Source organism: Ooceraea biroi, chromosome 3, assembly GCF_003672135.1.
Source record: "Ooceraea biroi isolate clonal line C1 chromosome 3, Obir_v5.4, whole genome shotgun sequence".
Lineage (NCBI taxonomy): Eukaryota > Metazoa > Arthropoda > Insecta > Hymenoptera > Formicidae > Ooceraea > Ooceraea biroi.
In genome coordinates, this window is record NC_039508.1 from 4,301,824 (window position 1) to 4,324,144 (window position 22,321).

The 22,321-nt window shown below is 39.7% G+C and overlaps 3 protein-coding genes across 4 annotated transcripts; 2 read left to right on the forward strand and 1 right to left on the reverse strand.

Moving 5' to 3' along the window:
• Positions 1 to 1,345: 1,345 nt before the first annotated feature.
• Positions 1,346 to 5,587, forward strand: LOC105277505 (angiotensin-converting enzyme). Its single transcript, XM_011335932.3, has 8 exons — positions 1,346 to 1,487; positions 2,584 to 2,950; positions 3,287 to 3,605; positions 3,679 to 3,903; positions 3,989 to 4,514; positions 4,658 to 4,912; positions 4,987 to 5,162; positions 5,300 to 5,587. Exons 1-8 carry the CDS (start codon positions 1,477 to 1,479, stop codon positions 5,350 to 5,352), a joined length of 1,932 nt encoding a protein of 643 aa, XP_011334234.1. The 5' UTR covers positions 1,346 to 1,476; the 3' UTR covers positions 5,353 to 5,587.
• On the reverse strand, positions 5,366 to 10,571 carry LOC105277580 (replication factor C subunit 1). 2 transcript variants are annotated; one of them, XM_011336058.3, is made up of 16 exons: positions 10,384 to 10,571; positions 10,119 to 10,253; positions 9,620 to 9,835; positions 9,329 to 9,470; positions 8,791 to 9,257; positions 8,487 to 8,666; positions 8,132 to 8,413; positions 7,872 to 8,034; positions 7,559 to 7,768; positions 7,263 to 7,489; positions 6,835 to 7,178; positions 6,544 to 6,762; positions 6,246 to 6,419; positions 6,086 to 6,161; positions 5,798 to 5,971; positions 5,366 to 5,699 (listed from the first exon to the last, which is right to left on the reverse strand). In XM_011336058.3, exons 1-16 carry the CDS (start codon positions 10,390 to 10,392, stop codon positions 5,598 to 5,600), a joined length of 3,120 nt encoding a protein of 1,039 aa, XP_011334360.1. In that variant the 5' UTR covers positions 10,393 to 10,571; the 3' UTR covers positions 5,366 to 5,597. The 2 variants fall into 2 exon arrangements, with proteins under 2 accessions (XP_011334360.1, XP_026824517.1); XM_026968716.1 differs by lacking the exon at positions 10,384 to 10,571 and having other exon boundaries at positions 9,620 to 9,789; positions 10,119 to 10,254.
• Positions 10,572 to 10,714: 143 nt separating this feature from the next.
• LOC105277427 (translation machinery-associated protein 16) lies at positions 10,715 to 12,216 on the forward strand. The gene is made up of 5 exons (XM_011335816.3): positions 10,715 to 10,922; positions 11,007 to 11,098; positions 11,219 to 11,359; positions 11,505 to 11,650; positions 11,736 to 12,216. Exons 1-5 carry the CDS (start codon positions 10,920 to 10,922, stop codon positions 11,888 to 11,890), a joined length of 537 nt encoding a protein of 178 aa, XP_011334118.1. The 5' UTR covers positions 10,715 to 10,919; the 3' UTR covers positions 11,891 to 12,216.
• Positions 12,217 to 22,321: the final 10,105 nt, after the last annotated feature.

The window sequence follows — 22,321 nt, forward strand, 5'->3', positions numbered from 1 at the left end:
TAATTTATTTTATGACATTCTTATGGCTCTCCATTGGCGACACCGATATTGCTACGAATACGTTCTACTGTCTTAATTTTTTTTTAATTGAGAATACATCGGCGATAATCCTGATGGCGCGGCGCATTCCGATATAGCTGGATGTTCTAAGTTAATGTAAAAAAATATATCTTTCAGATTTATCTGTGTGTGTGTGTGTATGTGTGGAATCCAGTTTAAGTCTCGCTGAATACAAATGCGTGACCATCTCCGAAATTTTGCGCGATGAGCAATCTTTTATTCTACGATCGTAAGCCTGGAGGATCGCGAGCCCTTGGATCGATATCGCGTCCAGGTCGTGTCCTCGACTCGAAGAAGTACCAGCAGTGAGGCGAAAAGAATCGGAGGACATTGCACGGGCGCGCGTGCTGCAAGGACGCTCGCTTCCACGAGTTCAGAATGTAAAACTGGTCAGGCATATACTTTTGTATCGTGGATTATTAATGCCGAGCCATCGGCTCTTTAGTTTCAGCTCACGGAGATAAACAATGCGAAAGATGCGAAAGTGGCGAGGCCTTGTAAAAATTTCTGTCACAGTATGTTTTCCCCAAGGCTCACTTCGGTTTTTCATTACGATAATGGTATCATGTACAAACGTACGTGAAACAGAACTTATCGATTCGAGGTTTATCATTTCGTATCCAAGCAATTGCATTACGACTATGATAGCAAAATGCAAAAGAGAATTTCGCGCGACGGAAAACAAAAATGCTTCATATTTTTAAATTTACCAAATGACACTTAGCTAACATAGATGACATCAATGAGCCAGTCTGCAGAGCTTCTAATTTATCATTTTTCCTATTACAGATTCCAGAATGCCGATTCATCTTTTTCCACTACGTACTCCTCTCAATTTAAATATTGAGTGCGTTCAGGAGGCACCAATTTGTTGGTGCAACTATTGCATGAGTGCTTACTGTGCGAAAAATGAGCGAAGTTATAAATTGTTCATAAAAATAGCGTTCGCTCATGAACATGTCGCAAATGCGCTCAATCAGCGGAATTATTCAGGAAACAATTTATCCAACTTTCGTACAACGGTTGTGTCTCCTGAACGCACTCATTAACAAACAATCGACACGAAGTTGAGACGCATGAAGATTGCCGAGGATCGTGCGTCACGATCGAGGATCGGATCGAAGACTTAAATTTGCAGCAACGCGGTGACAAACAGCAGGACGAGTCGAGGATCCAGGATCGCGTTTGAATTTATTGGAGTCTACAGAAGAGTCTACAGAGGAGATCAGGTGGTGGAGGCGAGGTGGGGAGATTGCATAAAAGTTATCGTATCTCGCTGACGGAGGTCAGTCGGTGGTCGGGAGGCGGTTTATCGTTGTATAGCTGCGATAGCGGAAGGACTTGTGAAAGTTGCTCTTGGACTCCGTCACTAAAATCGAATTATTTCGTAAGACTGTGAGAGATCGGCGAGTCAATATGCTGCGCCTGTAAGTATCTTGTTAATCGATTATTGCTATATCCATTCGATCGTTATAAAAGCAAACGTGATATAATGATCGACAATCCCGTGAGAATTAATATGAGAAAAATACGTCATAATAAAACTATAGAATAAATTACATAATTATATTTTCCCAAATTATTATTAATGATATGTAAACATTTATTACAGTTGTTTCATATGAAATAAATGTCTCTCCATCAATACCTCGTTTCATAGAATATTGATTTAATGTCAGTCAATTGTGCTGTCGCTCTCATCCTAAGTGAGAGACTTTAAGAAATAAGTGATTATCCACTTTCAATGCAGCTGTTATATGAGTGAGGTTTCGTTGCCGGTATTTACGTAGAATATCTCCGGATGTACGTTGACGATCACTCACGGTCTAACGAGTTAATTTGCCGGACGTGTACTTCGCGCCACAGCGAGACTTTCAAATCGCGTTACTTGCCTCGACCTCGCGGCGTCATTCAGTATCGCGTTACATTGAACAATTTTATTTTAATAGAACCTTAGATTTTTCAGTCCAAGACAGTTTTTAACATTTCCAATATTCACTAGAGGCGTTCAATATTTTGTCTCAATAGAAAAAATTCGTATATAAAGTATACTTATAATAGTGCTGAATAAAATAAAAATTGCTATTCGAATAGAATATAAAACATTCCACCACTGATATTTTTCTTAAAATAGTATTATGATAAATGTTTATCACAACGAATGTATAATATTATATGAATATGAATACGTACTATGAGTGTATGTAATATTATACTTGGATAATATTATAGTTATCACACGAAGCAAATAATATTATATATTTTTTTTGCGAAGTATTTTGTACCGCCATAATTTTTATTCTAGAGTAATCAGTTATCGTTTAACTAATACAATAACTGATAACAATCTCAGATTTTCTTATAAAATATCTTCATATCTTGTTTTCAAAAACTTAAGAAGATTAAAAGATATCATATTATTTACAATCCCTCTAATTATTAGTAAACATATAATAAGTAATTAAACTATAATCAATATTATTAAAGTTCTTAATAAAACACGTTACATCATTATGTTATCAGACTCTTGGTAGCAGCAGTTGTAGCTTTGACTGCAGCCACCCCAACGGGGGAGGATTCAGCAAGTGCCACTGAAAATCCTCAGGTTGCTGAAGATGTCCTAAAAAATGCTAAGGACATGTTGAAACGTCTCGATGCGCAGTATGCGGAATGGAATAACAAGCAAAGCCTCGCCGGATGGGACTACGCGTCAAATCTGACCGACGAGAATCTAGCGAAGAAGCTGAACGTATCTGCGGAGGCGGCGCGTGTCAGCAAGGAGATCGCTCAGGAAGTAAATGCCTTTCCTTGGAGAGATTTAAAGGATGAGAACATCAGAAGGCAATTCAACAAGCTTGGCATACTTGGCATCTCAGCGCTCCCTGAGGACGTAAGGATATAAAAATATAAATTGACAAATCGACATTGACATTTCAGTTATTAATCATAAGCTCTGTGAGAAGAAAAAGAACGAGCGACAGAGAAGGAAATTCAAATTACGGGAAACCAAAGTTCTAACTTCAAGTGATCACTCTCGCGAATAATCTCCGATTTAAGGAATGAGAAACCGGTTTTGTAAAGAGAGAATAATAAAATTCCCGTGAATTTCTTTTCGTAGTGATCGCAGTGATCGTTTTCGATATTAGCGTCTGCAAACAAGTACTAGCTGACTGAAAATTGCGAGGGTACAATTACGAAGCTACCACGAAGTGAAATGTAATTGTAGATGTACAAGGAGTTCGAGATGACGGTCAACAAGATGGAGAAGATCTACAGCACCGCAAAGATCTGCGATTACAAGAACAAAACGAAATGCGATCTCGCGCTCGAGCCAGAGATCACGGAGATCCTGATGCGTAGCCGCGATCCTAAAGAGCTAAAACATATTTGGGTGGAATGGAGGAAGGCCTCGGGTGAGAAGGTCAAGTCACTATTTCCCAGATACGTCGAGCTGGCCAACGTCGCGGCGAAGCTTAACAACTTCTCCGATTACGCCGCGTACTGGATGAAAGACTACGAGGCCGACGATTTCCCCGAGCAAATCGGTAAGATCATCATTTCTGATAATATATCTGCGTGGAACAAAATATTGATAAAAAAATGTCGAAACCTCTGCAGAGAATCTCTGGCAGCAATTGAAGCCGCTGTATCTACAGCTGCACGCTTACGTGCGGCGCGAGCTCAGGAAGAAGTACGGCGAGGACATCGTCTCCAAGGACGGCCCGATTCCGGCGCATCTGTTAGGCAACACCTGGGCACAAACGTGGTCGAACATCGCGGACTTCACCACACCGTTCCCGGGGAAGCAATTGCCCGACGTTTCCGCCGCCCTGGTCGAGCAAGGTACGTCTACCTCGAGGTGATAATTTGCTGAATCGCGATCACTTCCTATGTGAAATCTCAACGTTCCGTTGCTCCGTGTGTGCAGGCTACAACGCAACAAGTATCTTCCGCCTCGCCGAGAGCTTCTTCAAGTCCATCAATCTGTCCGCTATGCCGGATACCTTTTGGGAGAGATCGATCCTGACGAAACAGAAGGACGTGGACATGATCTGTCACGCGAGCGCGTGGGACTTCTACGACGGTAAGGACTTCAGGATCAAGCAGTGCACGCGCATCAATATGGAGGATCTCTTGACGGCGCACCACGAGATGGGCCACGTCGAGTACTACCTGCAGTACAAGAATCAGCCTACCGTGTTCAAGGAAGGCGCGAACCCCGGTTTCCACGAGGCGGTCGGCGACGTCATCTCCCTCAGCGCATCCACTCCCAGTCATCTCAAGAAGATCGGTCTATTGCAGGACGAATCGACCGATCCGGAGGCACTGCTGAATCATCTCTACGTGAAGAGCCTCGACAAGATCGCCTTCTTGCCGTTCGCTTACATGATGGATCGATGGCGCTGGAACGTGTTCCAAGGGAAAGTCACGCCCGATAATTACAATTGTGACTGGTCAGTATCTTACATGGTAGATTCTTCTTCTTCTCAGCCCTATCGCCCTTGACAGGGCGCAGTGATTTCTTTCGTTATCGAGAATTCAGACTTTTAGATTTGAAGAATACACTGAGAAAATTGGTATTCTCATTTGCCTCAAGGTGGTCGCTCGCGGAGGAGTATCAAGGCATCGAACCACCGGTGGACAGGTCGGAGGAAGATTTCGACCCCGGCTCGAAGTATCACATAATCGCGGATGTCGAGTACATAAGATACTACGTAAGCTTCGTGATACAGTTCCAGTTCCACAAGGCACTGTGCACCAAGGCGAAGCAATACGATCCGAAGAATCCGGATGCGAACCTGTTGAGTCAGTGCGATATCTATGACAACAAGGATGCAGGAAATCTGTTGAAGTACGTTCAGTGCATTGCATGTATTATGATGATAATTTGGCACAAGTTGAGACAATGATCATATTTTACGTTAGATCTATGCTGGAATTGGGTTCGTCGAAACCATGGCCGGACGCAATGGAAAAGATTGCAGGACAAAGGCAAATGGACTCGGCCGGGCTTCTAGAATACTTCAAGCCATTGATCGATTGGTTGACAGAGGAAAATAAGAAAACGAACGAGTACATCGGGTGGAAGCCCAGTACTAAGCGTATGTATTGGCGCTAAGCAATTGTACAGAGAAATTAAGACTTCATTACTCATATATATAGTATGAAAGATAAATATCTTGGCTATCTACATTTATAACATTCAATGCGTATCACTGTGATTGTTCTTTCATTTTAGAATGCGTGCAGACGAGAGGAGAACTTGGAGTCACGGATGAACCTTCGCAATAATTTATCAACGATATGGAAGAATAATGATATATTTTGAAGAGTAAACGAGAGCAAGCGAGATGGCAACATTTAAAAATCACTGCGTCGACCACGCATCATATAAATTTAGCAAGTGATACAAATTATTTTACGATCATGTAAAAACTCATCGATTCGAAGAAATAATATGCGAGAGCTCGCGATGTATTAACGTCATCCCACCTTTTTCTAAATAAAATTTACATTCCATTCTTCACTATTGTCTTCTATTTCATTTTGCCGCGTCCTCTTCCACGTTTAGTTCGTTCGCCATTTCTCTTCGATGTACTGGCTGCTTTGCTAGAGCTAGCAGCAGTAGGTTTCTTTGCCTAAAACACATTTTCGTAACGTCAGTTTTCTTTCCCTCCTTTTCTTTCGTAAAAATGATTTATTGCGATGAAATCACAAAAATAATTTTCGATATTACCTTAATCATTTTGTCGGCTTCGATGTCGTCATTCTCCTCTTCGTCTTCTTCTTCTTCTTCTTCTGGGAGGTCGTCGCTCTGTGTAGATCTTTTCTTTGCCGTAGCATTGCTGCTAATTGCATACGGTAGCATAGGCGGATTTTTTTGATATGCTCGCGTAAATGCTGCTTTTACCTGCAATCATAACAATTTCATAAAAAAAATTTGTCATCTTTTTTTCATTAAAAAAAAATTAAACAACGCTACGAACTTTCGTTACAATCTAATATTTATTAATGTTGCACATACCTTGCTATCAAGATTACTCGTAGGATCGCGAACTCCTGGCCATTGAGAAATCTCTATGATCGAATCCAAGTCCTCTCTGTAAAGATAGAAATTAAATATCAACAGAGTATCAGTACATATTATTTTTTTAATGCATTTATTGTGAAAATCAAATACGAACCTCGTTAGATGATACTTTCCCATGACATTAATTGCTTCTTCTATACCATCGGTACCGTTATTTATCAACGGTCTCGTGACGGCGTTTCGGATGTGCACCATGTAATCCATGTTCAAGGCATCTTTGCTCGAGCCTGTGGCCAATCGCGTGTGCGTCGTTAATTCTTGCATCAATCTGGAAATGATATTCTTTCTTGCAAAAACGAGTAAAACACTGCTACGGGATTTTAATTGAAATAACAGCACTTTAAATTAACATCCTGCCAAGTGTTAATGAAAATTGGTAAACTATATAATACCTATTAAATCTCGTCGCTTTAGAATTTCGCCCGAACCAGCTCGGGAATCGTACTAGCGCATCGAGACCTCCTGACATCTCACTGCTCGGTATAACGAACGAGAAGCAAGCATGCAACGGGAGCAGACTCCACATCATGTTGCTTCTCATTACTTTCTCGACGAGATCTCCCTGAGATATGCTATCGGCCGCGTTGGCAATTCTCTGCAGCCTCTCGGTACTGCAAGGACAGCAAGATCCATTAGTTCGTGTCTTCATAAAAAAAAAAGACAGAGAAGAACAATCAACTTACGTCGACACTTGGGATAATCTGACTCCCAAGTAATTTTCTTGCACGAAAAGGGGAGCGATATTGTAATCGTGAAAGTATAGGCCAATTTTATCGTTGAGACTCATATTTTTCTGCTCTTGCGCATTGAACGCCATTTTTACGACATCGAAGGGACCAAGTTTGAAATTCTTGTTCGCGTGTTTCCTGTCGGTCTTCTCAACGTGGGTCGTCTGACTGGGCGAACCCAAAAATTCCAAATGATTTATCACTTGTCTAATATCATGATTTGTCGACTCGATCAGGCGATCCAGGTCTTCCGTCGAAATCTTGATGCTCTCTTTATAGCACAGGGATTTCATGGAACTCTGTAGAAAAAAATCGAATCACATAAGACATTTTATTAATCATCGCGATAGAATAATGGTAAATTTAGATCGCGTAAACCGTACCCTGATCTGTTCCACTCTGAGCTTGGAAAACCTCAAGTCGTAACTGTGCGTGGCGATAGTCTTCACCTTCGTGTTAAATCGATCATTGCATATGCAGATAATCGGTACCTCCGTGTTCTTCATCAAACTAACTAATTCCTGCAGGCCACCGCGATCCTCGTTGCCGGCCATACCATCTACCTCGTCCATTAGCAGTACGTGTTTGTTCGTAATTTTCTGTTTAGCACCTGTAATATTAACAGCGTGAAGCAGAAAGTCTAATACGGTTTCTCCCGAAATTTCAATCATGTACCCACCTGTAACGTAACCTTTTATTGTAGTATTGGATAACAATCCCGAGACTTCTTCCTTCAGCAGCGTCTTGTTTCTTGTGTCGGAGGCGTTGAATTCTACAAGATCGTAGCCCAGCTCCCTACAAACAACCTGCGCGGTCGTCGTTTTGCCAACACCTGGCGGGCCGGACAGCAATGCAGCTTTGAAACTCTGTCCATGCGTTTGTTTACCGGCTATTAAAACAGAAAGCAAAATTCATTAAATTCATTTCCTCCATCTCGATCGCCGTTTACTAAGAACGTGATTAGTGCTTGTATATGCACATTGCTTACGTACTGCCGTCCTTGAATTTTGGATCCTGACGATTTTTGTGCCAGTCGCGCAGCCATACGTACAGGTTATTCGCGCTGCTTTTATCTCCTTGCTGACCTATAATCTGCTTCATTGTCCTGGGTCTGTACTTCTCGACTAAAGGTTGCGAGCCAACACTTGTGGTTTTCTTAAGAGAAAATAAATAAAATTACATGTAAACAGATTTCATTGAGTATATTTGCATGCGCATATATCCGTGTCAGATTAATGTCTAGATACTTTACCTCCTGAGAATTACTGCTTGTACTTGAACTCTGTGTTGATGGCGATAACGTTTTTGTCTTTCCTGACGAAGATGATGGCGTTTCTACTTTCTCAGGTGAAGACGTTTCCGTTTTGTACGGTGATGACGATTTATCGCTCTCAGATTTATTCGACATTTTTTTCGCATGTGGTTTGCCTCTCATCGCAGCTGGCTTGATATCTCGGGCTTGACCTTCCGGTCTCGTGCGGATCATTTCCAGGAGATCATCCTCAGATATTTGTTCAATGCCCAAACTGCTAGCCTGAAAACCGCCTTGCATGAGAAAAGAAAAAAGAAACGGATGGTACACGCAAAATATTTGCGAGAAAACGTACCTTCGCCAATTTAGCTGGGCCGGCCTCGTCTCCCACGATGATATAATTGACTTTCCCCGATACCGCGTTTACCGTACGACCGCCATATTTCTGTATTAGTTCGTCAGCCTCGTTCCTTTCCAAGGAATCGAAAACGCCGGTAATCAAGAAAGTTACACCAGCTAAGCAATTTATGGCACCCTGAAATAAGAAAACTGGATGAGAAATAAGAAAATTTGCTTTGTCGTTTTTTAGATGTTAGAGCATCTGTATTTTTATATCTATAAAAGTCAACAAGAATTAAATTATATATGAATTTTCTTACCTTAGGTATCTCTTTCGAACCAGGATTTCTGGCGCCACCTCTCTGAAGGTATTTCTCGTACATCGCAGAACGTTGCTTCTTCTTTTCTACCCTTTCTTCAAACAAGTCCACGGTCTTAGCTTTCTTTCGATCTGGTGATCGTCTTTTTGCGTCTCTAGCTTCTTTCGACGTGGACACTTTCGATGTAATTTCCAGATTTTTGGACTTTGATCTCTTAGATGCATTATTATATTTGATATTTCTATCTAAATTGTCATTGGAGCTCGAGCTACCTTTCTCCTCTTCTTCTAATTTCCGTTTTAAAGGAGACCTTGTAACAATGTTTGAATGCGCTTTATTACTTTCATTAGATGATTTTTTACTAGATTTTTTTGTCTCTTTAGTTTCCTCTTTGACTGCTTCATTTCTTTTATTTTGAGAATCTTTCAGGCTGGTATTGTGGTCTTCGTTATTACTAGGTTTCACTTCTGCAAATGTCATATTTCATTAAATGCAGGTATTGATATTTTAATGCTTAATAAACTGAGCTTGGATATACCTGTCTGACTTAGCATCTTGAAATCTTTAGAGACATCTGTACCTTTCATGTTATTTTCATCTTTAACTGCATTCGCTGCTTCCATACCATCCAATTGTTTAAGTACAGCATCAAAATCATCATCATCGTGAAACTCAGATTCCTATAATACTCTGTCTTATGTACATATATGTATATGTGTGCTCAGTTGTAATATGTAGAGTATATAGTCTTCAGTTTATAATATAATTTAGACTTTAATAATAAAATTATAAAATTTACTGATATAATTTTTACTTATATAATATTTACCGCTTTCTGCAACTTCCAGCTCACTTTGGTCTCTTCTACTCTCGTTATTGGCTTTTTACCAAAGATGTCACTTGAAGAGATCTCTTGACATTGCTTTCCATTTTCTTTCTCCTTATTTGCTTTCGATTGTTTAGAATGTTTCTGATCTTTCCGAACAATCTCTTCGTCATCTTCAGAATCAGATAAAGCAGAAACTTTTTTTATCTTTTGTACAATCTGTGCGTAAAATGATAAATTATACTCTGCACTGTTGTGAGTAACGCAACAGTAATTATGACAAAATATAACAAAATAATGCATATTTAAGCCAGTGGCACAAGGTGCTTGTTTTTGTGCTGGATTTCTAGCTAGCATGAAATTGCGACACGCGATTCGTTGCCTGATTTCAAGCAACAAATCGCGTGTCGCAATTCCATGCTAGCTATAAATCCAGCACGAAAACAAGCACCGTGTGCCGCTGGCTCATACGTATTGGATACGTAGATAAGTGACAGAATACCTTGGAACGTTTTACAGACGAGTTCGGTTTTTCCTCATCTTCGTCTGACGAGATAACACGTCTCTTTTTAGGTTTTGGTACAACGGGTTCACTGTTCTTCTTCTGAGATGTGACCGTAAAATAAGATCTTATATCCTGTAAAATCATACAATGATCATCATCACAAATTTGATTCAAGCAGAATTGAAGCAGAATTGAAGCAAAAAGCATCGAGGCAAATAACCTAACAATACTAATATAAAGTGTGCTACGTTTTTTTACGTACCCGCGGCATAATTTCTGTGATATTTACACTGCTGATATATCACAATAGCATGTCATGTTCAGAGACCGATCTTCAACTGACAATTGTATTTCTCAAGCAACAAATTTTCCCGCGAATCTGCTGCGTATTACCAACATGTACAGCAGTACAATACGTAGTGGAAGTTGCATTGTGACGATAGTGTTGGTTAAAAGCGATCGTTAATGTACGATCGGTAAAACAGGCAACTCCAAGATCGACTCCATAAAACATTTCCACAGTTATCTTCAGTGCATTACTCATCGATAATGTCAAAACTCTTCAATTATCCCCGGGCCTTCGATTCTCAAAGGAGGTTATGTCACTCCTGCATAACTGTCAGCTTCTTGTCGATGTTTGTTGGGCACGTGCTTAGAGAAATATGTGCTAACTGTATATGCACATATTTTATTTACTGAAATTTAATAACAATTATTTATCGTAATTTTATAAATCTTTAGAAAAAGAATACAATATACTTATAAATCTTCGTAGAAAAACAGATTACAACAAGAAACATGGTAAAAATATGTAATTTATATTAATAACCTAAAATATATATTTATCATAAGTGCTTTATTATGTTATTTTTTTCATAATTTTAGTCTGCAGCTTTGCAAAGGGAAATTGCAAAGGCAAAGAAAATTTTGCACCCAAATAGTCGAAAGGCAATTGCAATTGCGAAGAAAACTAAGAAGTATGTAGCCAAATTTCATATTAATGTGTGATTGTGTGAGAATTGAGTTATAAAAAAATCTTATACACACAGAAATACATTCTAAATATGTGTGTCAGATATGTAACAAACTGATTTCAGGATCTCGGAGAAACAAAAAGCTAAGATATGTGGTTCAATAAAGCAAAATGTGATAGCAGACAAGATGATATGGATGCAGCAGCATATGGTTTCTGATGTGTGTCCATATACTCCAGAATTAACAGCAGAGTTGCTTCTAAAGTAAGTTTTATTGTATAAATTTGGGATTTTTCTAAATAGATTTATGATTAGATTTAGATTAGATTTGGATAGACTTTCGTATATAAAATTATGAGTTTGTTAGAGCGAGTCTGTTTACATCATAACATCTATATTTTCCTTCAAGGTACATTGGAAGGAATGATGAGGAATTGGAGCAAATTACTCTGAAGCATTCCATAGGAAGAAGAAATAGACAACATGCTAGTAGAGAAGATATTATAAGAATGACCAAAAAAAGAGAACAAGAAGAGTTCAATACTTGTGGAATTGGTATATAGTATATATTTTAATGGCTTATTATAAATTTATAATTAATGTAATTATGTATTAGTTACGTAGTATTATTCTCTTGCAGAAATTCCTGACATTTTAATTGCAACGCAATGTGAAATGCTGAGAAGTTGGAATGGTGAATTGAGGCTTTTGCCTAATTTTAAGTTTCGAAGGTTTGGAAAGAAGCACTTAAGAGAAGCGTTGCAAAGAAAAATGAAAACAGAATCACATACGTAGATTTATAATATTGTACTAAGTTAAATATGTTAAATATGAAATAAAGTAAATATTTAAAATATAAAAAATAATAAAACTGGAAATACCGAGAGCAACATTTTTATCCTGTATTAGACCTCAAAACAGATTTTTATATGTAAAATAACAATCATATAAAAATGTACAACTAGAAATAATTATGAAAATTATGGAAAAGTATGGAAGAAAGATATTTTCTTGTTGATAAGCATGTTTAATTAATTTTTATAACAGTGCGTTTCTCTGTTAAATCTCCAGCAGAAATTGATCTTGGTTTTGGTACAATTAATAAAATTGATAAAATTGAACAATTGATGAAAATTCTCAATTATTTATGTTAAATTACGAATCATAAAGAATCTTTTAGCGCACTTTTATATCATTCTACATTACACGAAAATTGGTAGTATGTGAAAAAATCTACATGCATAATTGTTATAAATCTGTTGAAAATTTAAAAGACGTATTAATATAAAAATGAATAATGTATAATACATTTGTCAGGTACACACACAGGAAATTAAGAAGCGAGATTTTTCTATTGCTCACACTTAATAAAATTATAATTTCTTGTTGCGATGATTTTTGTCAAAACTGTTATTCTTATATCGTTTTTCTATATTCTTGATACTCCGGAAATAAGTGTACGGATGAAAGTAGAAGGATTCGTGAGCGTACGGTCATTAAGTACCGTCACGCAATGGTATGTTGAGTACGCATAAACTTAGCCAGGCGTATAGAGCAGTTAATAATTACTGTGTACATACTTCTGCGAATGCACCGAGATGTTAAGAGAATAGAAAACTTCAAAGGTGAAAAAATAGATCACGAACGTTTCACTATTATTTCTGTAAACGTTCCTATCGATGAATCGTAAAAATCCAGCGTGCAATAAGGACTTCCTATGCATTACATAGCTATGTTAAGACGCAAACGGTGATTGCAATCAAAAGGAATTTCTTTGAACGCCCGCGGATGGGTGTTTTGATAGAGAGACAAGAATGACGATCACGTGAATAAGAGAGTGAGTTAACGAAATTTATTCAATACATTATCACTCATATCATTATCATTTATATCTATCAAAATGTGTAGTGGAACGTGCGAATAAAGTAATAGAAAGTAAAAGAATTTTTACTCGTATGCGATGTTAGAATTTTCTGATATTCTGAAATTATAGTGTATGAATTAAAATTGCGTTGGTCATCATCATACATTATCATGCAATTTCCTCTAATAGTACTTGACCGTGAGATTAATAACTAGAGAATGCATAATAAATCCATCTTCGTTTTCTAACTGTACGTGGAGAAATAATTAAGAATTGAATTTCAGAAATTACTGCAGTGCGGTCGAAAGGTTCGTTTTCCGAGATATCTTATCTGCATTTTGCTATACTTGCAAATCGTAATCTGATTTTCGGCTCAAGGGTAATCTTGCAAATGAACATCTGCACAAATTGAAACAGTAAATATGAACGTATCAAGATTAGCAGGGCTAACCGCGAGTCAGAGGATTGTGTATATGTATTATACATAATGGCAGATATTTTATGCCAGTAAAACGTAATATTGGCTGGTGTTGCGGTCGATGGTGCACAGCGAAGTCTAACGGTGGAACCGCCATAACGTTCCGTAATTGCGATTCACTTCTCCTTGGTATCCTTGGAACTTGGTGCCATTTGGTGCACCAATGCGCTGCGACGTTCATTGATGATGCATTCCGAACGAAGACGATATTTTTTATCGAATGATTTTGCATACAGTGTTTCTCATAAAGACGCTTCGCGTTTCACCTGTAGATCATTCATTAATTGAACTCTTAAAAATGTCGATAGTTATTTCGTAACATTATGTCTCATATAAAATTCACAAAAAGAATAAGTATCAAAAAAGAAACTCTTGATTTGTTTTTCAGTATTCATTGATTCTATTTATAGCTATACTATAGCCAAAACTATGTCATCGCGTGTGAATTGAGGATTAGAGACTACGTATCGCTGAATTATTTAGCTTCTTCGTTTGTGCATGTGTATGTAACGACGTGGTTATTTACAGGAAAGATTTTTTAGAGACTTGGCTAGAGGAAGAGAGAAGGTGGGCGAAAAATAATTTCTCCAGAAGAATCTCGGCGATGGAATTCGAAAATCACTTGTTAAGTCAGTCGGCCAGCATCGACACGAATACTTTAGAAGACGGGGGGCCTTGTCGACCTGGAGAGAAAGAAGAGAAAGAGAAAGAGAGGAGAGTATGGCGTCCTCTGCAATCGCGGCATCCCTCACCGGTGCTGGCGAATGTAGGTCCTTGGGTCGGCACTTATAATGCGAACCTCCTACCTCGCTGTTGGCTTCATGCAACCGCTTCGGGAACAGCATTTCTCCCTCTCCTCCTTTTTAACCCCACCAACACCTTTGGAGTTCATTGAGAGCATGATAACAGGTGTCCCGCATACCGAGAAATAAGCGTGGCCATAAAGATAGGTCCTAGTGCCATATTTTTTTCAGTAGGACAGTTAGTCGTGAATATATATATGTAGACTAGTTTCAGAAGCGGATTGACCACGTGCGACAGCACACGATAGATGATTTGGCGAGTTTCAAAGCGCGCATACTATTGGCGATATGAATCGATCATTACATTCAAGGATATCCTAGCAGACATCTTTGAATGTGATGATGCGATGAAAATACATTGAATTTATTGAGTGAAGATCAATAATGCATGCATCGCTGTTACTACTATCGTACATTTTTGTTACTTGACTGAAAGCCATCTCAGAAGATCGAGGATCGAGCTTCGCGCTCGTTTAATGACAATCCGTACGTCTCGCCTGCCGACCTAAGGCAACAGTTTTTTCCGTAACAGCGCGCGCTGCATCTTCCGAGCGACTGCATCTGCGACAGTTAACGGATAAAGTGGCGAGTCGATTGGCAGCATAAGCCCGTAGAAGGCGAAGAAGGTAAAGAGGAGAACGTGTCTCGGATCTGTCTTGACTCAGCCAGCGCATTTAGCCCGTGACATTTTGGCCTGCAACTTGTAAAAGACACATGTCAAAAGGATTCAATTGTACAGTTGCCTTTGTCCTTTTATGACACTGTCGTTATGATGTAATTCAAGTCGTTCAGATCACAGTCCGGCTGGCGGAACTCTATCCAGATGGATGGCACAGAGTGAGATTGGCCGAGGACCTCGGTTGCGAAGAGAGTCTCCGATGCCGCGTGTCCCGGTGCCTGGTCAACCAACCGAGAGCGTCAGGAAACGAAGAAGAAGAAGAAGAAGAGGGCCCGCGGGGGAAAAGGAGTCGAAAGGGTAGGGAGAGCACAGCGAAGAGGGGTTCTATCCGCTTTGCCTCTGGCCTCTCTCTCTCTTGATACACCTTTCTCCGGTTCCCCAACACCCGGCGGCGGGCCTTGGTTCCCCTTCAGTCCTCACCGGGACACAGACAAAGTTACGCACCCGGAGAAAGGTCAATCGGTCGACCGCTCCGCCACAAGGAGCTCTCGCAACTATCCGGTGACCAAGTGTGTTCTTCACTTTTATCGTGTAACGAGCATCGATCGCGGATTTTGAGTTACCAATCTTTTCATCTTTTTTTTACTGATTCCTTTGCATTTTTCTTCTTCGGTGACTGCAGTACTTCGTTCAGGGATCGATTATCGTCGAAGGTTACGGAAGGTGGTCACCGGAACTGCCGGTTCTGAGATCGCTTTGGTGCCCATGTAACGGACAAGTTCAGCACCGGTACGCGCGGGATTGGTTTACGTGAGAGTGCACGTTTTCCTTTCTGTAACTTTGGGCTAATTCAAAGTGCTGTCGCTCCGAGGGACCCGAACAGATGGGCGACGACATGTGGAGGCTTTGGTTTACGAAATTGCTTCTGCTAGTGACGTTATTACTGACGATCACGATTCAGATACGCTGCGAGGGTGAGTTTAGGTTAACGTCAGAAGATTGATGCGACAAGCGATGCAAACTTTGTTACAATTTCCGAAAAATCTTATATGATGCGATATTTGTAAAACAAAATCATTGAACCTTTAATGCGGTATGGATTTATGTAGATTTATATTTATATTATTCTCAACGTGCTCTTGTATGAAATAAATAATTTCGTTTTACAAATGTCAGAAATAATAATACATATAAGATTTTACGGAAATCGTGTAGCTTTAAAATATCGTCAGTCGCAATTTATTTATTACAACTGTTAACGTGTAATCAGTGATCAACGACGGATCGACGATCTATCTCCCGGTCTACTCGACGTAACACGGAAACAGCGAGTGCACGTGATAATTTCTTTTGTAACACCTGTTCTTCCGCGTTCACCTCAAGATAATGCGGCGTTTTCCATTAACAGGACATCTACCCGTACACACAGCTTGTGTAACGCTAGACTCAGCAGAAACGCGCGAGCCGACGCGTAACTAGCTTTTTTTCCTAGCAATTAAAAATGTGCATAATGTAACGAGCAAAGAATCGAGAAACGGGTTTTCGATAACGATTTTGCGAATTAAATAAGTGATACGAAATTTCAGTTTTCAGGATAAAATATTCGAAAATTGTACTTGTTTTCTGCGAAATCGTTCTTACGAAAAGGAGATACTTATTATAACGTGTACGTAAAAATTTAATGATCTGCGGTGATTCGAATACTGCAGATCTTATCTTATATCTCGACGATAATTTTAATTAACGTAAGTTCGCGCAAATTTATAGAAACACATTGGAAGCATCACTTACGTTTTATGTGTTATAAACCGCATAACGGTTTGCGCGGCTTATGGTGCTCAGTGGCGTGTACTTTATACAAGCATCCGCTCGTTCGATACCTCGATCTAGTATCGGTGATCCGGACAAGCCTGCGTTTCTCCGGTTGTGCCACCAAAAAGCGCCGTTATTATGCGTAGTATTTTGCAACCGGATTTTCCGGTTGTCATTGGCATAGGTCGCGTTTCCTCTTATCCTCATTAAATAATGTTCCCGAGTCGATTATCATGTATATAAATGGCTCCTTTGATTAGTAATCTCTAGTAATATCGCTTTGCCTTAATTGTAAATGATACGTAAGCAAGATGCCACACGTGTCCATCAATCTTGTTAAAAGCGTGGACCTTGGATTTGGAATTCCTCTTTGATTTTGCAACCGATCGAACGAGCGATTTCAGCAAATATCTCTGAATGAAAGCGAATTAAAGTATTTTTATCGATGATGCGTGCGGGCGTTGGTCGCGAGTTTTGGTCCACCTAGCTGCTTCGTAATGCGGGCAAATCGGAATGATCAAGATCGAGCGGACAGGGCGCGTTATTCCACGCATTTTTATCGGTGGCGGTTGGCCTTGCGCACATTAGTTGTACCAGCGACTCTCACATTCACTTAAATAGGAGAGATGTTGTTACCAGGGATCTCCTCTAACAAGTTGCTGGTTTCTGATAGACCGCGACGACGTGAAAATCGTTCGCAGAACTTTTGAATATGGAACATGCGCGAATGGATGACCGTGGCAAACGCTATGATTGATACCAGAAGAGACATTGCGAAATCTTTCATTGAAGCGAAGGATGAGAAGCGAATTTTACATCATTACCTTACTTCATCGCATGGAAATTGCAGCGTGATTGGACAGAATTCCGATTCGCGAAAATATCGTTTGTGGTTATTATAGTCTGTATTAGTTCCCTATTTTACGATGCCCCAGAATTAAAAATTGTTTCTTAACGAGTCGGCGTGCGTTTTTCACGTCAAAGAATTTTCTGTACCAATGTCTTTTACGAGATTTTTCTCGTGATGTGACGTAGATGCAAACACAAATAGATAATAGTAAAATTTATGATGTAATTCGGATGGCGAAGGGAACGAACACTTGCGAATGACTTTCTAGCGATTAAATCAGTTTTGAAATATTCAATAAATAATATTATGATGAAATTTATGACTCGCTGCAAATCGCCAATTATCGCCGCAAACAGAAAATGAATAAGAATAAATTATTACTTAATTGTGTTGTATACTATAATTTTATTTCTATTTAATTATTTCTATTTAATATTTAATATTCTTTAAAACAAGCAATAAGTAATAAATGTATAATTATACATTTTTTATTAGATACATATAAATTAAGTTTTAGTTTTAATTCCAATAACTATGGCAAATTAAGTATGTCAAAATTAATAACTATGCTAAAAGAAGATATTTTTTCACTTCAAATACGATTAATATAAAGAAAGTAATAGAATTTATTAAAAATTAAAGTTGAATTATTTTTTATATAAACAAGAGTTGGATTTTGTCAGAAAATGAACTAATTTACGCACCTATTATTTATATTAATTCCAGACTTTTGATTTAGAAAAGGATATACATTGTTAAGTTAAATAACAACACATATATACGATTACTGATGCAATCCGCTTTATATCAGAAAAAAATGTTGCTTTTCGTAATTACCTTCTTATTGTTTATATTAGAAACGTTATAGATTCCTTCGAATTACAACGCATGCTTACATGCCATAGCAGTTTCACGCAAAGGGAAAGTGTACGATCGACAAGGTGACAAGGAATATATCTCTTTGGAAAGCTCAGTCACAAGTATCAAGAGTACTTCTGAATTTTGCTATCTTTTTTGTCAGCCTTGGGAGAACATTAGAGATTGAGAACGCGATCGTTAAAAACCGAGCATAACTGGATCTCGTTTATCTCTCTGAAAGTACATCTAAATCATAAACCTAGTTTCCGTCTTAGAATTTCTATCTTTATATCTGTAGACTATCTATCCACTTTGTCCGAGCTTTTTTCTCTCGTCACGAATTAAACTCGATCTTGGATAATATTGGATCCGACAAATCCCAGGCAACAAAATAGAAGATATCAGCATAAAAGTTTCTTCTCTCGAGTTCTATTTATTGTCCCGGTTCTTCGTCGTCCGCCATCGTATGCCGGACTTTCTCCGCTCGATAGAAAAACGGATGGCGTCCCTACCGTGACGTTGGCGCGTGCAGAAGCCTTCCAGCATTCGAAATCGTTTTGCGCAATCGTCAACGCCATGTAAGGGATGAATTCCATCCACGCCGTTCTCAGTTTATCTGCAGGCATGCTGTAACGCTAAACCAGTAAAGTCGTATACATTCTAGTGTATATACGCTAGATGCGCTTTATGAATTTCAACAGCGGTGGTTTTTCGGTGAATCTTGCGGCTTGGGCTGATTTTTCCTCAGTGAAACTCTCGGCGAGAGTCATTGCAATAAAAATTGATTGAAGAATTCGCGACTGAAAGAAAATTGCCGCACTCGGTGAGAGGCACCCTGTGACGATATCGTTATGCACATTCAACGTCACTACACACAACGGACGTTCTTGCGTGTTCGTCTGATACCGGTTCAGCCAGTCACGAAGTTCTGGCTGTTTCTAGCTCCGTGCAACATTGAGAGATAATCAGGTTGTCCGCAAAGTGTGAAACCAGAAAGGTGTCGCGGTAAGGAACAAAACAGGGCACGTTTTCTTTTGAAAGCACCGAGGAGTCCTATGCTTCCCCTGTTTGCTGCTCCGAGAAGAATCAAGGGAAAAACGGCAGTTTACATCGCTAGTTCGCATGTAATATGTTACTTGTTAAATTCATCACCGATACCATGTGCACATTGCGTATCAGTTATCGACGTGAGTGAAACGGTTCGTTTATCCAAGGACGAAGTAAATTCGAAAGGGACGGTTATCGTCTGCGAATGTCCTCATGGCGTTCAATGCACCTCGTTAGTGACATTAATCGGCGGCGACATGCACCATTTTCTTATTAATGCGGCAATCCTTGATGCTCGCTTTTTATTTGAAAAGCCGTCGTTCTTCGCCAGAGCAGCCATCGAGACAGGCATCGATTTCCGCTACAGTAAAGGGAATGGATGCTGCACGGACAGCGCTTTACGCGGCTGTCCGCGATGTAAGAGATAATCGCTTCATTCTTGTTACAATCTCAAATTACGCAAACGAGCGGCAATAAGGAGGAACTCGTAACTGTACAGGCAGCGTGAGCACTGCCAGTTAACGTAACGATCGCGCATTCTTTTTTCTTCGTGGCTCGTGCCGGTGCGCCGTTTTATCAGGAAGTACGAATCTTGGCGCGGCAGGAAGTCGCGAGAACGCACGCCGTCGCTGCGGTTCTTCAACCATTCAGCGTATCAAAAACCACGGGAATAAATGTACTGAAACGTATGTGGGTTTCGATTCACGAAAGTGGATATTGTGTCTGTGTGTGTTTGTGTGCGTGTGTGTCCGTGTGAGATCACTCTCCTGAGCTGTCCGAGAGCTGCGGGCGATGAAAGTTTGCATTCCCTCGAATATCGGCTCTTCGACTCGGGGCCTAATTTCACGGGCTCATCCATGAGAAAAATCCGCCCGTATATCTTTTTTTTTCTTCAGCATTTTCACTTTGGCGAGGCTCAATGAAACTCTACCTTTTCGTTAGTGAAACGGTCAACGCGCTTGTCCATCGAGTCTGATCAATTTAATTACTAATTCGATTTGATTAATTCAACATGTTATTGGTGTATAAAATTTCTTCTTTAGCTGCTTTAGGATTTATTTATGTCTTAACGTATGATCTGTTAATCGTAATCTAATAATCTTTTTTGACAATACAAATGTACCGCAGAGAGAGAGAAAGAGTAAATATTTCCATCATGAGTATGCTTTGTACCATTCAGAGACGCACGAACTGCATCCCATAGTAAATGTTTGTACTCGAGAGTGGAGTCTCATTGCTGTGGAATGCCTTAATGTTAGATCGAGCGAATGCGATCAATCTTAACGGGTCGCGAGTACGTGCCTTGCGTTCCAACTCATATTTGAGACACAGGTAAATTGCTATGAGAATGTGTCGCTCGATTAGCGTTCACGTAGGTTTTGCCCACCCCGGCGAATAACCCAGATTTTTACATAATCTTATGTAACCGTGTTAACAAAGATGTTTTCGAATGGATGTGATGTAGATTTTGCGATTACGTGATGTCGTTAACAATGTTACATTCTAGTTCCTTAGCATGCTGATACGTTTCTGCCTTTCTATATACGTTCGATCGACGCATTGTTCAATTCGAAATGCGCAAGGAGACATTCGGTATATCGTAACTTATATAAGTGAAATCATTTCTTTAGAAATTTCGGATTCTGAATCCGACGTGCGTAAAACCAGTTTTCGTAAAAGTCCCATAAGCCATCTAAGCTAAAAACTTCTTACGTGTTTCGCTTAAAATTATATGCCGTGACCTCGATAGTGGACGGTTCATCAATTTCATCATGAATTTTGAGTTCACTTGTCTTACAAATATTGCGAAATTGTCACTTCCTTCGCACAATTGACCAAATGAATTCATAGTGCTTTTTATACGCTCGCATTTTTAAATTACATACGTTACGAGAACTTTCTAAAGATATTACAACTTTATTGCTTAGATAGCCGCCTTATGGACGCACGAATATTCGTATTAATGCCTTTCCAACGATAGGCAAAATCGTTTCTTTCTATTCAAGCGTGACATAACGCATCATACAGTACGCGTCACATTACACGATGCACATTACACGAGGTGAAAAACGTAAATAAAGCACGACGAGATAACTTTCCGTTAGGCAACCGATTTGAAAAAGTGCGTTCAAATTGACGGCAATTTTCATGTTTATGCTTCGCTAGCCATACAAGGTATTCTGGTCCCGAAGAGAGTCCTCGTCATACAATACTGCACATACACGCGCGAATTCAGAATAAGTTTCTCCGTGTTATCGACCGAAAGACCGCAGGCTGGAGCCAGTTTTCTGAAATTCCAATCTCGTCCTCGAGATACGACGCTTTTGCCATTCGTGGAATTTCCCCCACAAAGAACTTAAATGACTTTTTTATTTGCATGCGAACCGCCGTCTCACGAATGTGGAGAGACGAAGACACGAACGCTGCTGATAAAATTAGCGTCGACGATGCCATCGCACAGATTGTCCAGCAAAAGGTCTTTTTCTCAGCATCGTATGAGACACGTTCTGATCAGAGAGAAAGAAGAAGGAGATTTCTATTAGATATTTATCTTACCAGATATTTATACCTACCGACAAACTAATAAAATACATCATTCTTGATAAATTAATTTATCTTCACTTAAGGAGAATTTCAAGGAAGACATAGGAAACATCGGAAAGTGCCGCAGCTCATCCATCAAATCGAAGTTCCATTATGCGAGTTGGCGACAGCTCCGTGCTGGAAATTTTCTCTCTCTCTTTCTCTCACACGAACATTCTTCGACGAAAATCACATCTTCCCCGAGCCTACTCGATCGCGTTGAACGATCACGGCCCGGCATCTCTTATTATCCGCGTGATCGCATCCGCGTGTGCGTAATACCGTTGCTCGTGGCATTGTGGCGATCGTTTC